We start from the raw sequence: 16,742 nt of genomic DNA, 5'->3' as shown, positions 1-16,742 counted from the left end.
GGTTAGAAATTTTGTAGTGATCCCTAAATGCCTTAGTATGGGGATTAGTGGCTTCTAACATAGATCTCTCACATCTTGTAACATTTGAGAGAACCCATGGTTTATTTCAGTTCCATTTTTCAACGTCACTATCAAAGGTAAAGGTCCCCCTCACACATATGTGCTAGTCGTTCCCGACTCTAGGGGGCGGTGCTCATCTCCGGTTCAAAGCCGAAGAGCCAGCGCTGTCCAAAGATATCTCCATGGTCATGTGGCCGGCATGACTAAACGCCAAAGGAGCCCGGAATGCTGTTACCTTCCCACCAAAGGTGGTCCCTATTTTTCTACTTGCATTTTTTATGTGCTTTCGAACTGCTAGGTTGGCAGAAGCTGGGACAAGTAACGGGAGCTCTGTTACGTGGTGCTAGGGATTCAAACCACTGAACTGCTGGCCTTTGTGATCGACAAGCTCAGCATCTTAGCCACTAAGCCACTGTGTCCCATATTACTATTATCCTCATTCTTATTTCTAAAAAACTCAGCCCCTCATTTTCATACCAAACAATTTATTTGCTTCAATGTTTGTTTGAAATGAGCTTGAAAATAAACAGAGGCAAACAAAATAGTCAAACTGGTGAGAAGAAAAAAATGATACAAAGCAGTGTCAAGAAAAGAATCAGGTATATAGACGTTGCTGAAATACAAGAGAGATGAAATTGAATTTAGAATTTATTTGTTATTTATAGGCCGCCCTTTTCCCTGAGGGGACTCAGGGCGGCTTACAGTTCATGGGAAGGGGGGTGCAAGATAAAACATAAGACAGTGCGTAAATAAAAAATAAAACAATAAAACACAACTTTCATTCAGCATTCGGGTGGGGCGGATTAGAATCTTATCCCCAGGCCTGACGGGATAGCCAGTTCTTAAGGGCTGTGCGGAAGGTCTGGACGGTGGTGAGGGTGCGAATCTCCACGGGGAGATCGTTCCAAAGGGTCGGAGCTGCTACTGAGAAGGCTCTCCTCCGCGTAGTCGCCAGTCGGTACTGACTGGCGGATGGAACTTGGAGGAGGCCTAATCTGTGCGATCTGATCAGTCGAAGGGAGGTAATCGGAAGGAGGCGGTCTCTCAAGTACTCAGATCCACTACCATGGAGAGATTTATGGATGGTAAGTAGCACCTTGAAGCGCACCCGGAGATCAACAGGTAGCCAGCGCAGCTCGCGGAGGATAGGTGTTATGTGGGCGAACCGCGGTGCGCCCACAATCACTCACGCGGCCGCATTCTGGACTAGCTGAAGTCGCCGGATGCTCTTCAAGGGCAGCCCCATGTAGAGCACATTGCAGTATTCCAGCCTAGAGATCACAAGGGCTCGAGTGACTGTTGTGAGGGCCTCCCGGTTCAGGTAGGGTCGCAACTGACGCACCAGGCGAACCTGGGCAAACGCCCCCCTGGTCACAGCCGACAAATGATGGTCAAGAGTCAGCTGTGGGTCCAGGAGGACTCCCAAGTTGCGAACCCTATCTGAGGGGTGTAAAATTTGACCCCCCAGCCTGAGTGAAGGAACACTGGCCAAATTATTGGGAGGGAAACACAACAGCCACTCGGTCTTGTCCGTGTTGAGTACCAGTTTGTTAGCTCTCATCCAGTTCTTAATGGCCTCAAGACCCCGGTTCATCACGTCCACCGCTTCATTGAGTTGACACGGGGCGGACAGATACAACTGAGTGTCGTCCGCATATTGGTGGTATTTTATCCCGTGCCTCCGAATGATCTCGCCCAGCTGTTTCATGTAGATGTTAGTCCTTTTACACTTCAGATTACCAGGTAGTTCCAAGATCTGAACATCTGTTGTGAATATATTATTATTTGGATCTTTTCCTTCTCAGATCTATACATCAGAGGAAGTACACTGGAGTAGACAGTGTGTGCTGCTATCGTAAAGCTGCTACAGCACCCCCTTTCAATCCAATCAATATATATCAGAAATTTGTAAATGAGACCAACCATTTCACCAAGATTGGGAGGTACAACCTGGATCCAAACAGCCTTTTTGTTAATGGTAAGAAGCATAATTTTTGACCAACATTATTCTGACCAACATTATCTACGTAACTTAAATGGTAATGTTGTGTCTCAATGACAGCAAGAAGAGATGCTAGTGGGCTACCTTTTTTTTCTCTACGTCTACCGGATTTGGGTTACAAAAGTCTGGATGATCACTAGATGGCAGCAGTGCTTATTGACACCTCATGATCATTTGGAATTTTGTAGTCCAGAGCTGGTGACTCTGTTTTAAATTTATTTTTTGCCTGGTGATGCCCAAGGACCTTCTACAAGCAAATTTTGGGCTAGATGGACACTTTATATTGAGATATTGTTATTCTATTAGACAGCAAATAATTTTTACCCAAAGAAGATTATCACATCACATAAATTTTATACAGAATTCCTTAGAACATTAAAATTGCTTGCTGTACTTTATAGAAATAGTCATAATCTCGAAATACCCTTTCATGTTTAGGATGGACCTGGCCTAATGTGTCAAGTAATTAAAATGTTTGTGGGATGTGTACTTTCAAACTTTTCTTAACAAATGATAAATTTTATCAGATGGGAAAAAGTTGATGATTTTGAAGAAAGAATGGATGAAAGATTTGTAAAAGTAAGAGAGGAGATAAAATAAGATGTTGCTAAGTGTATGTAGTCTTTAGAACTCATGTCAGATGGTCTATTTGTAGAATGTGGAATTATTATAAATATAGATTCTGCCTGAAAACACCTTTTTGGCTTTCAATGCAAAAAGCATTTATAGAAGAGAAATGATTAATGGTTTATTTATTGTGATGTACTAATTTATTCACAAGGGGATTGTAAAATAAAATCAAGAGAAGATTTGAGAACAAAATATTCTTGTTAATGTTTTTCTTATGTACACTTAACAGAAAGATTTAGTGGGTAAAAATATTATGGTTTTCAACAATACTGAGACTGAGTTTGAAATATAGCTAACTATGTATTAATGATGAACATGTTATTGTTAAAATGCACAAACTTCTGATGAAACATCAGAAAAAGAACACAGGGAAAGAATGTATGATAAAATGGGCTGAAATTTTTGGCTACAATATACAAATGGATCAATGGGAAACATGTGGCTAAAAGGCTGAGATTTAGATTAGGTTGTAATCTCAAAGAGAATTTTTATAAAATGATGTACATTGCTATCTGTCAGCACAGAAACTGTTTAGATTGTATAAAGGCACTTTGAATATTTGTTGGAAATGTGAAGGAACAACATGAAGGGACATTTTAATAATGTTTTGGTGGACATGTAAAAAAAATAAAAACGCCGGATGCAAATACATATTGTACATTAAGAAGATTGTAAAGATTAAAACTGAAACCAGAGACTTTTCTTTTGGGACCAATGGACAGGCAACTAGAAAAAAGCCATGGAACTTTGTTTTATGTATGATAACTGCAGCAAGATTATTATATGCTCAAAAGTGGAAGAGTTCGACACTAACCATAATAGAAGAAAAGATGGTGAAGATGATGGAATAATGAAGATGCCTAAATTAACTTCTTTGATGAGAAAAAAACCCAATATCTACATTTATGGCCGACTGGAAATTCCTTCTAGATCTTCTGCATTAAACAGAAAAAAATGCATTTATGAGTTGTGATTTTGATTAGAATAAAAATTGATAATGAAAATTGTACTTTTTTGTAATATAGAGCAAGAGACAATTTTGTAATTGTAGTTATATTTGCTGCCAAGAAAATTGAAAACGTTTTTCTTTTTCACACTTGCTTTTCTCTTTCTTTGCTTTTTTACTCTTTTATTAGTATGTGTTAGTTTTTTGGTTCTTAATAACATTCTTATTAAAACAATAACTTTATTAGTGGTGGAGAATCACTAAATTTATTTAAACATATTGTTATGAAGGTTGGAAATCACTTCTTCTTTTTTCGCTTTCCAAACACTTTTTGCTTTTCTGTATTCTTTTTTTCCATTCAATTTACTTTGTACTAGATTTTACTGTTGTAATCAAAAGTCTTAATAAAAATTACAATCAAGGAAGCAGCCATGACTATGACTGCTTTGAATTTTGCTTGATAGTAAAGTGGGAAGAGAAAGAAAAAGAAAAAAATAGCAGATCACTTCTTGTTTCCTTCTAGGATATTCACCATCTACAACTGATTCAGCTTCAGATCTACTAAGCTATGAGCTTGGTTTCAAAGTTATCAACAAGAACTTGACCAATAAAAATCCATTATCACCAGAATATAAGCAATTGATGGGTTCCATCAGTAATGAGGTGAGGATTTTCATTTAGAAGTCCTCTACTGCAAACCCTGAATGGAAAAATGATAGGGAACTATCATGAGATAATGCCATTGCAAGCCTCTCTCACATTCTTTAATTCCCTTTTTTTGGTAAGATGTTTTTGAATTAATTTTCCTAATTTAGATCCATTCCTTCCACAAACTGGCATGCCTACAACTTTATAATAACAATAAAGTAGTTCAGGAAGAGAATGTCCATTAAATTCAAACATATCACTTTATCAATCTGACTCATATATCTAAACATATCATTGTTGTAAATTGATTATTTGTACCAGTAGTAAAAATCTCAATGTAATAGTTAAATCTTTATTTAATGGCAAACTCTCAATTAGACATGTCTATGGAGAGTCTCAGTCATCCAGGTCATGGTTGTCCCAAAGGTGCTTTTTTCAGGAGGCACCTGGACTTTCTTCTTTTTCTTGGATAAGAAACTAGATGTTTTCAAAGAAGAACAAGAAACCCCAGATGCTTCCTGGAAAAAACACCTTTGGGATTATCTCAGTTGGACAGATATAATCCATTTAATGAAAGAGTGAAAATTTTGTATCTGAATCCAATAAATCAAGGTAATATAGAATAGAATAGAATAGAATAGAATAGAATAGAATAGAATAGAATACTTTATTGGCCAAGTGTGATTGGACACATAAGGAATTTGTCTTCGGTGCATAGACTCTCATACATAAAAGCTATGTGATAAATCATGATCATAGTCATGAATAGAAATACATTAATCATAAATCATAAGATACACTTAGTGATTAAAGTGCAACTGTAGTGTAATTCTTCTGAACAGTTTGTTCTCAGATCTGTTTTGGCTACTCACCTCCTTCACAACTCAATAGTGTAGGGGACTTATTGTACACCAAACAACAAGAGATTTAAAAGTGCAGATCTAAGCTTAATAGGATTTAATTTAATTTGATTTGATTCCAGTTGAATCAACTCTTCCACCAGAGTTCCATCAGCGATGGATTCAAAATTTGTGCTGTAACTAAATTAAGGTCAGTATTTACCAAAGGTGGGTCTGAGCAAGATCTTGATGACATCGTTGAGTTTATAAACAATTAAATCAAAACCAAGTGAAACAATTAAATCAAAACCAAGTGAATTGTTATGGCTTATTATGGTACGTGAATTCAGCCAGATGTGGCTTACTCAAGAAACTATAATTAAGTAAATTATGGTTTCATAAAATATTTCAATTATGTCTGCACACTCATTATTTGGATCTTATCTGTCCTCAATACCAAGCACTTGAAGATACCACTTAAATCTGGCTACATAAAACTTTTAACTGAAATAGTATTCTCTAGGTGAGGGATTGTTTTCACAGCACGCTAGGAAACTATTTATCAATGCTGCATTAATTTACAAGTAATAAAATAAAAATAAGAAAGCACAGTATTTCCCAATTCACATTCTCCAAGCACCTTGGACTTTTATCTTCCAGAATTCCAAACCAGCATGTCTGTAAAGGAACTACAGTCCCCTTTCCCTTCCTGACCCACTTTTCCAAGTAAAGTAGAGCAGATGCTGCAGGGTAGACATCAAAATAGCACTCTCCAGATTTTACATTTCTTCAGACTTTTAAACTATAATACAATTTAGAGCTACTGAAAATAAAGGAGAATTTCATTCCTTACCTCTTTCCTGCATGCAGGCCATTGCTTTCCATCCACTTATCCACTGGATACTGGGCCCAATTACAAAATTACTCTGTGCAAGTTCATCAGGAGTTCTTTCTAAATTACTGTTTGAGGGAGAGAGAGAGAGAAGAAAAGTACCTCAAAGAGATTTGTTTTAAAAGTGGGGGGAAGTAAGAAAGAATAACAAACTATGTATCAGAAACAGAATGCCCATTTTAGGCACTGGCCGCATTCATTCCTTACTAGGCCTACCATGTGGAAATTCTCTCACTAACAGATAAGTCCTGGAAAACGCAGCTCTTGGCATTAAAAAGGTTGCTAGGCCCTGCTGCTGCTGAGCTAAGTATCTTGGGATATCCTATCTTATTCCAAAATAATCAAATATGAGAATAGCCAGAATTCTCTCAAGACATTGAAATCTTCCAGTCCAGTTGATATTGATTGAAAGAATTAAGGGCAAGGATATGAGTGAAAAGCAAAAGCAGACATAATTCTGTCACCGGGCCTAAGGTGTCAGGAGGTATGGCTGAGCCCATGCTATGGTTATGTTCATTTATCATTAATAAGCTTGTTTTTTTCCCCTCTGGCTGAAGTGTGCGTGTGCGTGTGCGTGTGTGTGTGTGTGTGTGTTGTCTTTTCCCTGCTTTAAATATTGTTAGCTACACTAAATCATGAATTTGAGATGAGCGGCCATATAAATTGAAAAAAATGATTTTTAAAAAATAAAAGTGTGTGGTTCATTTGACATATTGCAGCATTGGTTAATAATCAGAGGCATAGAAGTACCTCAGATCATGATGGTCAACTAGTTCAGGGGTCTCTAACCTTGGCCACTTGAAGACTTCAACTCCCAGAATTCCTCAGCCAGCAAAGCTAAGGAAGTTGAAGTCTGGGAATTGAAGTCCACTAGTCTTCAAATGTCCAAGGCTGGAGACCCCTGAGTTAGTTGACATGTTCCTCATTTATGTAGAGTTCTGAAAACACAAGAAACCCAGCTTAATAAAGAAAAATATTGCATACACATATATTAATCCCAAACTAACACACTATTTTATGATTAATGTGCTGGCCTGTTCATACAACATATTGTCAGTGTCTGACAGCACATTGAATCACAAAATGCCCAATAAGCTGTTTTTGCAGCCTATTTTATGTGAACCCAACCTTATTTTATAAATAAGGCAAAAGTTATCTGGCTTATCTAATGCACATATCAGAATGGGAAATGTTTCCAGGAAATCTTCATTTTTTAATGTACTGAAATCCAGAAACTTCATGGAGATGTATTATTATTATTTCCACCAAAGTAAATTCGGCCCACTCATAATAGGTAAATTTGCATAATAATCCATCATGTGGTTTTAGCTGAATCTGTTGGGTTTTAACCTCACCCACTGTTTATCAGGCCTTATTTTTGAATTTATTACTTAGTGACCAAGACAAATTTGCTTTTTTCATTAAAAGATGCCAAGAGCAATATATTTCTTTGGTGGGTAGTTGCGAAGCATTTGACTAAGATAGTGGAAAATATAGCTCTCAGTGGTTCTGCTGGCTAGAAATTTTGCACCACTGAAAAAGCCATTTATGGCAAAGAATATGTTAGCAAAATATTTCGATTATGAAGTGTCACCATGCTATAGTAGGAATCTTTTGTTCTGTATGCACTTTGATCGACTTAGACATGTCATCAAGACATCAAAACTCAAGATGATTTTGAAAGTTCCCTCTGAAAATGTCTGACTTTATCTACAAGTAATACAATTTGAAATGATTTTGTACATTAAAACATTTTACTGCTAATCTTGCTTCTTAGCTTTAGTCTGAAGTCAATTCATGTTTTTCTCTCTTCCTACACCCCCCCCCCCCAATATTTTTTAGAATCGGTTCCATCATAGTTGATTGCAAGTGTTACTTCCATCCTTCAGGGATTATTAGCAAAGACACCATCAAAAATGTATTTCAACAAGAGACCCAGAATGCCACCTCTCAGTGGCTGGGTAGCAGATTCCAAATCATGGGCTTCACCATTGAAGGTATAAACTTTGGCATAAACTAAAATGGTAATGGTCATTAATGGAGGGCTCACAACTTTAAGAAATCTATAATATCTCCTTTCCTGTTACTTATGTCAGATAGACAGACAGATAGATCTCACCGGCATGGTGGCCTACTGGTGAAGATGCTCACCTGCCATTCAGAATATTGAGAAGTCAATCATAGGTAGTAGCAGATGTTTCTCTCCTAGCGCACAAAGAAAAAATATCCACTGCAAACTCCACCTGGTGTCAGGAAGGGCATCTGGCCAGTGAATGCCCAGCTCCATTTAGTCACTGCAACTCTAGCCCAAATTAAGGGATTATAGGCAGGGGTGGTATTCACTTACCTTCCTTACTGGTTCGCAAATGTGAGTGTGCTCAGGCAGTTCAGATTTTTAATACTCTTAGGGTCTTTTCATTGTATTTATTTTGTACAATGACAATAAAGGCAATACTATACTTTCAGAAGCTTATAACAACTTTGCTACAAGTATTTTGGACTTGGAGTGAGAGGACCCCCACTATGTGTGGAATGTTTGTTTGTTTACTATATCTTTTATATTATTTTGTCCCAAAGGCTTTAGGCAGTAACAGTGAACAATTAACAAAAACAACCCTAGATACATATAGAATAATATATATAAATGCCTGTGTGTGTGTATGCTCCAGCATAACTCTGGAATGCCTTGAGCAATTTCAACCAAACTTGGTACACAGATGACTTACTCCCTGGAAACAAATACGGTGGGGATAAGACACCCCTAACACCCCTCAGTATGTGTGTTCTATTAAGAAATAGTGTATTGTGCCTTAAAATAGCTTCTACTGTACTGCCGTAAAATGGATTCTACTGTACAGCTCAGTGAAGTTGCCATGGTAATAGCTTTACAGTACTCTACAAGGGGGCTCCGTCTGTTAAAGGGGAAAATCCAACATTAGAAATTACATTTGGTCCGGATATTTTCTCCTTATAAATAAATACCTGGACAACGCCGGGTTATCAGCTAGTAATTATAAAAATAGGTGCCACAGCAGTGGTGGTTTCCTACCGGTTCGGATCAGTTCGGCCAATCCGGTTCCCCAGTTGGCGCCATCAGCGCCGCCATCTTATTTTTCAGTTCTGTGCATGCACAGAACAATTTTAATTGTACTGTACATGTCCGTGCATGCACTCATCAGGCACGAACCATCAGTAGTGCCAGCCAGAACCCACCCCTATGCCACAGATCCCATGTTTATATTAAAAAACACCCTTCTATACCAATCTAAAGAGAAAAGTATTTCCTAAAACATAGGAGGGTTATATTAACCTGTATTTTAAAATTATATAGTTTTTATTAAATATTAATGTATATTATTATTATTGCATTGTTGTTAGCTTTTGTATACTATTTAGAATTGCCTTGACTGAGTGATTATTAAATTTACAAGAAAAGAACTGTTAGTTCCATTTGTGCACTCCTTTTTCTATTGAAAATTCTTGAAACAAATACTAAAACAGTAACCGCTAACCCACCCACCCCATTTCTTTTGCCCCTTCCATATTTAATGGAATCCTTCCTTCTCTTTGATTCTTTTCCAGAATATCCTTCAGCCATGGCAACAGGGCCATCCAAACAAGGTAATTAGGATCTTTTATCCCAAAATATTTTTGCTTTAGATTTCAGTACCCCAGGGCCCAGCCCCTCTGCGTTGAACTAAAGAAATGTAGAATTGTTATTGTATCAATCCCTACAGAAGATGCTATAAACTGAAATAGAATCAGCATAATCTATCCAAAGCACACATACACATCAGTGGTGGGATTCAAATTTTTTTACTACCACTTCTGTGAGTCTAGCGTGGCGTGGTGGGCATGGCATGGCTTGGTAGGCGTGTCAGGGAAGAATACTGTAAAATCTCCATTCCCTTCCCACTCCAGGGGAAGGTTACAGCAAAATCCCCATTCCCTCCGCACTCTTAGGGGAAGGATACTGCAAAATCCCCATTTCCTCCTGATCAGCTGGGACACGGGAGACAGAGAATAGATGGGGGCGGGGCCAGTCAGAGGTGGTATTTACCGGTTCTCTGAACTACTCAAAATTTCCTCTACCGGTTCTCCAGAACTAGTCAGAACCTGCTGAATTCCACCTCTGATACACATGCACATGGCTTGTGGAAATGGGCAAGGTGTAAATTTCATCGTTAAATTTATATATTTGTATTATTTCTTATTTCCAGAGCTTCCTTATTGGGCCATCATCCTCATATGCTTCTCCGTCTTACTGGGTTCTATCTTTTTCTTTCTTCTGTGTGTCTTGGTATGTATGCACTATGCTTCAAAGTAGAGGGCTAATGATGAGTCTCTGATGTAAGGAATCCTCAGCACTCTTCCAATATATACCTGAAGAGTGTGTATGTTTTCTCAGAAGAATTTTAATAATAGTGGATGGGAATGTGATGAAATAGTTTCCTTGAGACCTCCTAGGATGTTAATGGAGGCAATTCTTGGACCCTAAAAGCAGTTAATGGAGCCAATGGAAGGGGTCTTTTGCTTTGTTTGTCCCTTTGACAAAGTCAGGTGGAATTGAGGCCGTTAGCTCCTGAAGGAATGTCCATCATGAGAGAGGAAATGGACAAAAGAAGGAAGGCACTCCCCTTGTATGGGCATAAAATGTATTTATTTCTGTCTTTAATCAGACTGCTGTGTGGGTGAAGAGGAGAGCAGGCAAATACCAGATCTGAAGGAACATTTTTGGCCTCTAATTCCCACGCATGGACATGCAAAAATCATAGTGATATGGATTTTGGAAACTTGACTCCTTCCCTGCAAAAAGACCCTTTTTGCAGCGTTTCATCTTGCACATATTGTGCAACAAAAATTGTGTTTACTATAGCTGGAATGAATGTCTTGATGAAGAAAAGATACTGCATATTCTGTGGAAGACTGCCAGGTTGATAAATTGATGGGGTGCCCTGTCATATTTATTTATTATGTATTGTAAAACTTGGAGTATCTTTTTAAACATCTATAAAAACTAAAGATTAGGTTATTTATGTGCCAAAAATAGAGATTCTGCCAGCAGCATGGATCAGTATTAAACAATTTGCATTCTTTTGAGACTGCAAAGCATCAATGAACTCTATTGCACATTTTTAAAAAATGTATACTGTATTATTTTGCTCAGTAAACAAGCATTAATTTTTATCTTTCAAAGACAATTAAGTTGTTGAAATGGAAGACTTACAGTATTTTTATTTGCACTGCAATTATGTCATACTGCACTGTACTACACTGCACTGTAATAATATATGTTTTCAAAATAATGTATCTTGGGTAGAGATGATTTTCAATCCTTTTTTAGATATTTCAAATATTCCTGATTTCTTACAAATCAATAAACATGAGCAAGAAAATGAAAAACAAAGTGAAACCTAAACTTCTATCAAGAATGTAAAATAACGTTTTAAAGACAATTGTGGCATATATGACTATGAACACAAATCTTAGAATATTGTGTACAAGAAAAATGTAAATATGAAGAAATCAGCTTTAGTCAGAAATGGCATAATTCTTTCTGCATTAATTTTGTGGTTATACATTATATAGTTAAAATTTAGTTGCCACCATCCCAAAATGATAAAGTATTTACGTACATACCAAACTTATCTTTCTCTTTTCAGTTTTTTTTTAGTAGCAAAGTACCTTATGTGGGGATATAATTATAGTATTTTTTTGCCTCTCATTCATTCACAATACTAGCCAATTATAAACAATAAATAAATAAATTAGCAGCCAGTAATGAATATGTGAAATCTGTTTAAATATCCAACTTACTGTGCTTCTTTACACAGTGATCATTCACTCTTTCACCAAAAGGTCTGTTTTTTGTGTTTTATATACAGGTAAATTAATAGATTTACTTATTGAGATAGATTTCAGTTTAGTAGACCAAATGCAATTGGGGGCGGGGGGGTTCTGTCCTTATGTTATATGCTTCAGTACAGTTATAAAATTCCCTTCATGATTCTGTTTATCTATAACACTGCAAAATATGCATGCATAAAATCTCATTTCCATTTTAAATATTTGGAACACAACAGCTGAGTCATATAACATGCAAAGATAAAGGCTGGATTCCCCTATTTTAGCCTAGTAAACAATTTGCATTCTCAATAAATGATACCATGAAAACTTCGTGGGTGTGTAAAAAGAAGTAAATATAGAGCTTCCTATCCTCATCCTTACTTTATTGAACTTTAGTTGGCTAAGTGTGATTTGACACACAAGGAATTAACCTTTGGTACAGAATCCCTCAATTCACATACAAAGCAACAGAATCATCATCATACCAATAAAAGGGGGGAGTAAAGAAGATAATAAGAAGGCTAAGTGATAATACTACATGGATAAATATAAATAGACATTACACAGTACTTTAAGAATTAGGTGTTCAGAAGAGCAATGGCACCGGGGGACGGGGCAGGGCGGGACTATGTCTAATTGCTTTGGCATGCAAAATACTGCTGGTCTTTTCAGCATTGAGTTATTTGGATTTATTTAAACTGAAAGGCTTCCACATTTCTCAAGGAATAGCAATTGAACGTTTCTGTGTGCTTGCACAGAGAATCCTCATTTAGCGACTGCCTCTTTTAGTGTTGTTTGTTATGACAGTGATGAAAAAAATAACTTTACAACAAATCCTTGCCTGTATGACTTTTGCAGGACTGTAAAGCAAAGGAAAGCTAAAGTAAGATCATAAGGACAGTCATGGTTTTGTTTAGCAATCGCTTTGTTAACCATCAAGTTGCCAGTCCCAATAAAAGTGTGGTTACTAAATGAAGACAGTATAGATTAGATTGGATTGGATTGGATTGGAATGGAATGGAATGGAATAGAATAGAATAGAATAGAATAGAATAGAATAGAATAACAGAGTTGGAAGGGACCTTGGAGATCTTCTAGTCCAACCCCCTGCTTAGGCAGTAAACCCTACACCTGTATGCCTTCAAGTCAGCCTTGGCTCCTGGTGACTGCCTTAACCGCTCCCTGCATTTTTCGTAGTATCATTTCCAAAAGTGATTTACCATTGCCCCCTTCTTCCTAGGTCTGAGAGAGAAGGACTGGCCCAATGTCACGAAGCTGGCTTTGTACCTAAGCAGGACTAGAATTCAGCATCTGCTGGTGTAATAAGAGAAACTATGTTCTCAGGTTCAAACCAACTTCTGAGGTTATGTCTATGGAGATTCTCAGTCATCCAGATCATGGTTGTCCCAAAGGTGCTTTTTTCAAGAGGCAGAACTGGACTTTCTTTGTTTTTCTTTGAAGACGTTTCGCTTCCCATCCAAGAAGCTTCTTCAGCTCTGACTGGATGGTGGGGAACGGAACAATTTTGAAGGAGAAAATGGAAGGAGGGATAGTTAGAATGGAAGAAGCTTCTTGGATGAGAAGCGAAATGTCTTCAAAGAAAAACCAGAAAGTTCCAGTTGCCTCTTGAAAAGGCACCTTTGGCACAACTTCCAAGGTACTTAATTTCTGAAATAACCAGGCTCATAGGTGAACAACAACCGAAAAATTAGGTCTCCTTGCTGCCACCCTGTTTCCCTACACCCTGGTTTCTCCCTTCCCCACCATCTCTCTGGGGAACTAGGAGAGGATCGAAGAAAAACTCTCATCCCTAGCAAAATACAGAAGGGGAAGCCAGACAAAAATTTTGCACATGTATAGCTCAGCCAACCTAAGATGATAGAATGCCATCTGTCAATTCCACGATTGAAACAATAAATACAGTAACAAACAAACAAATAAAATAAACTTTGTGAAACATATTAAAATAAAATAAGTTTCCTCCAGGCACAATGACAGTTTGAAAGAACATGAAAAATAATAACCCTTTCAGGCAATTCTAACTAAAAATTCTAACTCTTCCATTTCTAACCTTCTCTGAAGTAAATGCTTCCTTCACCTTTCAGGATTCCAGCCAAGTCTCTCACCAAAGTCTTCCCTCCAAAACTCTCTCACCCCTGGCTAAATACCGAAGGGGAAGCTAAAAATTTTTGGATGTCTGTAGCTCAGCCAATTTGATTATAGAAAGCTACCAGTCAATTCCACAATTGATACAAAAGAAAACAGAAATCAATCAATAAGTAAATAAATAAATGCACTTTATAATTAAAATATTAAAATAAAACAACTTTCTACAGGCACAGTTTGACAAATCATGAAAAACAACCCTTAAATGCAATTCTAACTAAAAATTCTAACTCCTCCGTTTCTAACCTTGTCTGAGGTAAATGCCCCCTTCAACTTTCAGGATTCCAGCCAAGCCTCTTACCAAAGTCTTCCCGCCAAAACCTGACAGAACCCACTTCTCTATTTCTACTGGCTGTCTTGGGTCACGTGACTCCTTCTTTGGGTGCAAAAAGCTGGCTTGTGATGTAAACGGTTGGCTGCCTCCCTACCTACGGCCTCATGTCTATCTATGGAGCTTCCTGGAGAAAGAAGGTGGGGACACACTCTCACAAAACAGCCCACTCAGGGCCTACTTTATAGCATACAGGTGGTCCTCAACTTATAACAGTTTGTTTAGTAACCGTTCAAAGTTACAATGGCACTGAAATAAGTAACGTATGATTGTTTTTTTTTTACACCTTTGTGGCATCCCCACAGCAAGGACGTGCAGTCAGTGGAGGCAGGGGAGGCAGAGCCTCACCACTGTCATCATGAAAAGAAAAAAAAGATGTAAAAGGAAAAAGGCAAGAGCTAAGGTCAGGCTGAGCTAGTTGCTGCCAAAGTCACCATGGATGACTCTGCTTAGTGCTTAACTGTTTAAAAAAGCCTCTAAAAAAGTGCCCTCTACAGGAGGCGGCAGGTGAACAATGTGCCTCTTTTAGTCTGACTTTTTATGATCACTCGAGCAGAGTTAAGCAAGGGTTAAAAGCTTAAAAATTCCTGACATAGGTGAGGCATGTCGTTCTCCTGCCTCCTCCTGTAGAGGGTGCTTTTTTAGAGGCTTTTTTAAACAGTTAAGCAGAGTCATCCACAGTGACTCTGGCAGCAACTAGCTCAGCCTGACCTCAGCTCTCGCCTTTTTCCTTTTACATTTTTTTTCTTTTCATGATGGCAGGCAAGAGCAGAGTTGAAATCCTCTCTGAAACAGCTGGAAAAGGTATGTGTGGGTCAGAGGGAGGGGGAGGAATTCAAACTTCATCCTCCTGGTCCAACTTTGTGTGTGTGTGTGTGTTTGAGAGAGGGGAGAGGGAGGGAGAGAGGGGGGAAGGAGGGGAAGGGAGAAGAAAAAGAAAAAGAAAGAAGGAAACTTATTTAGCAAAGGAGAAAAACAAATGCTGTCGCTTTAAATCGGAACTGAGCATGCCTAGCTGTGGAATTCTGGGAGTTGAAGTCCACAAGTCTAAAAAAATTGCTGCCTCACCAGCCATAAACCTCACCGCACGTCACTGTCCCACAGTCACATGATCAAAATTAAAATGCTTGGCAACTGGCATGTATTTATGACGGTTGCCGTGTCCTAGGATCACCTTTTGTGACCTTCTGACAAGCAAAGTCAATAGGGAAGCCAGATTCCCTAATAACTTTGTAGTTGTTAAGTTAGTAAAACAACCGTTTTCCTAACTTAACAACAGCAGTGATTCACTTACCAACTGTGGAAGAGATGTCATAACATGGGGCAACAACTCTCTTAGCCACAGAAATTTTGGGCTGAATTGTGGTCATATGTCGAGAACCACCTTTAGTTATACAGACCATATTTTCTTGAAACAAAATAAAGGACAAACCTGAGAGGAGGATAAATCTGAAAGAGGTTCATAAGGATTAAGGGGAAAAATTATTTATGTTTCTAACTTTGCTTTACAAAGGAAAATTCGAGAGCAAAACCAAGAAAATAAATAAATAAATAAATCTAAAGGATGACTATCTGAAACAGAGGACTGTCCTTTATAACAAAAGATCACTATAACCACAGGATGTTGTTAGCACTATCAGCGTACAGATTTGAACGGCTGACTGGGTTAAACATTTTGGGAAAACAAGGGCTTCGGTGGTTATCTAGCCCTTTCTGAGGCATATGAGCCAGCTGGGCGCAACTCATAGAGTGGTTGTCGTGGGGAAAAAAATAAGAGGCCAGGATTACTAAGTGTGCTCATCAGCTTGAGTAACATATACAGATCAGTGGAATAAAAATCTATTTTAATAATGATTATGTTAATGTCTCACTGAAAGTAATAGCAATAGCACTAGTAATAGCACTTAGACTTATATACCGCTTCATAGTGCTTTATAGCCATCTCTAAATGGTTTAAAGAGTCAGCATATATTGCCCCCAACAATCTGGGTCCTCAATTTATCGACCTCGGAAGAATGGAAGGCTGAGTCAACCTTGACCCTGGTGAGATTCGATCAGCCAAACTGCTGGCAGCCGATGATCAGTAGAAGTAGCCCTGTAGTACTGCACTCTAACCACTGCACCACTAGCACTTAAGCTTATAAGCGTTGGTGGCACAGTGGTTAGAATACAGTACTGCAGGCTACTTCTGCTGAATGATGGCTGCCTGCAATTTGGCAGATCGAATCTCACCAGGTTCAAGGTTGACTCATCCTTCCATTCTTCCGAGGTGGGTAAAATGAGGACCCAGATTGTTGGGGGCAATTATGCTGACTCGGTAAACTGCTTAGAGAGGGCTGTAAAAGCACTTCGAAGCGTTATATATAAATCTAAGTGCTATT

The 16,742-nt window shown here is 38.2% G+C and overlaps 1 protein-coding gene across 1 annotated transcript in view; it reads left to right on the top strand.

Annotated features, from left to right (window-relative positions):
* The window catches only part of LOC106543001 (uncharacterized), a 100,531-nt gene extending 88,871 nt beyond the window's left edge, over nt 1–11,660 (top strand). Inside the window, exons 54-58 of the mRNA XM_087704937.1 lie at nt 1,866–2,038; nt 4,162–4,301; nt 5,269–5,336; nt 7,860–8,014; nt 10,697–11,660. Of these exons, the coding sequence (XP_087561063.1) occupies nt 1,866–2,038; nt 4,162–4,301; nt 5,269–5,336; nt 7,860–8,014; nt 10,697–10,815 (655 nt within the window). The 3' untranslated portion in view covers nt 10,816–11,660. The remainder of the gene's footprint in view (nt 1–1,865; nt 2,039–4,161; nt 4,302–5,268; nt 5,337–7,859; nt 8,015–10,696) is intronic.
* The last annotated feature ends 5,082 nt before the right edge of the window (nt 11,661–16,742 follow it).

Source organism: Thamnophis sirtalis, unplaced genomic scaffold, assembly GCF_051295495.1.
Source record: "Thamnophis sirtalis isolate CommonGarterSnake01/CBP01778 unplaced genomic scaffold, rThaSir2_p1.2 scaffold_1, whole genome shotgun sequence".
Classification (NCBI taxonomy): domain Eukaryota; kingdom Metazoa; phylum Chordata; class Lepidosauria; order Squamata; family Natricidae; genus Thamnophis; species Thamnophis sirtalis.
The sequence above is the reverse complement of the archived record's forward strand: the minus strand, read 5'-3'. Positions and strand labels throughout refer to the sequence as shown.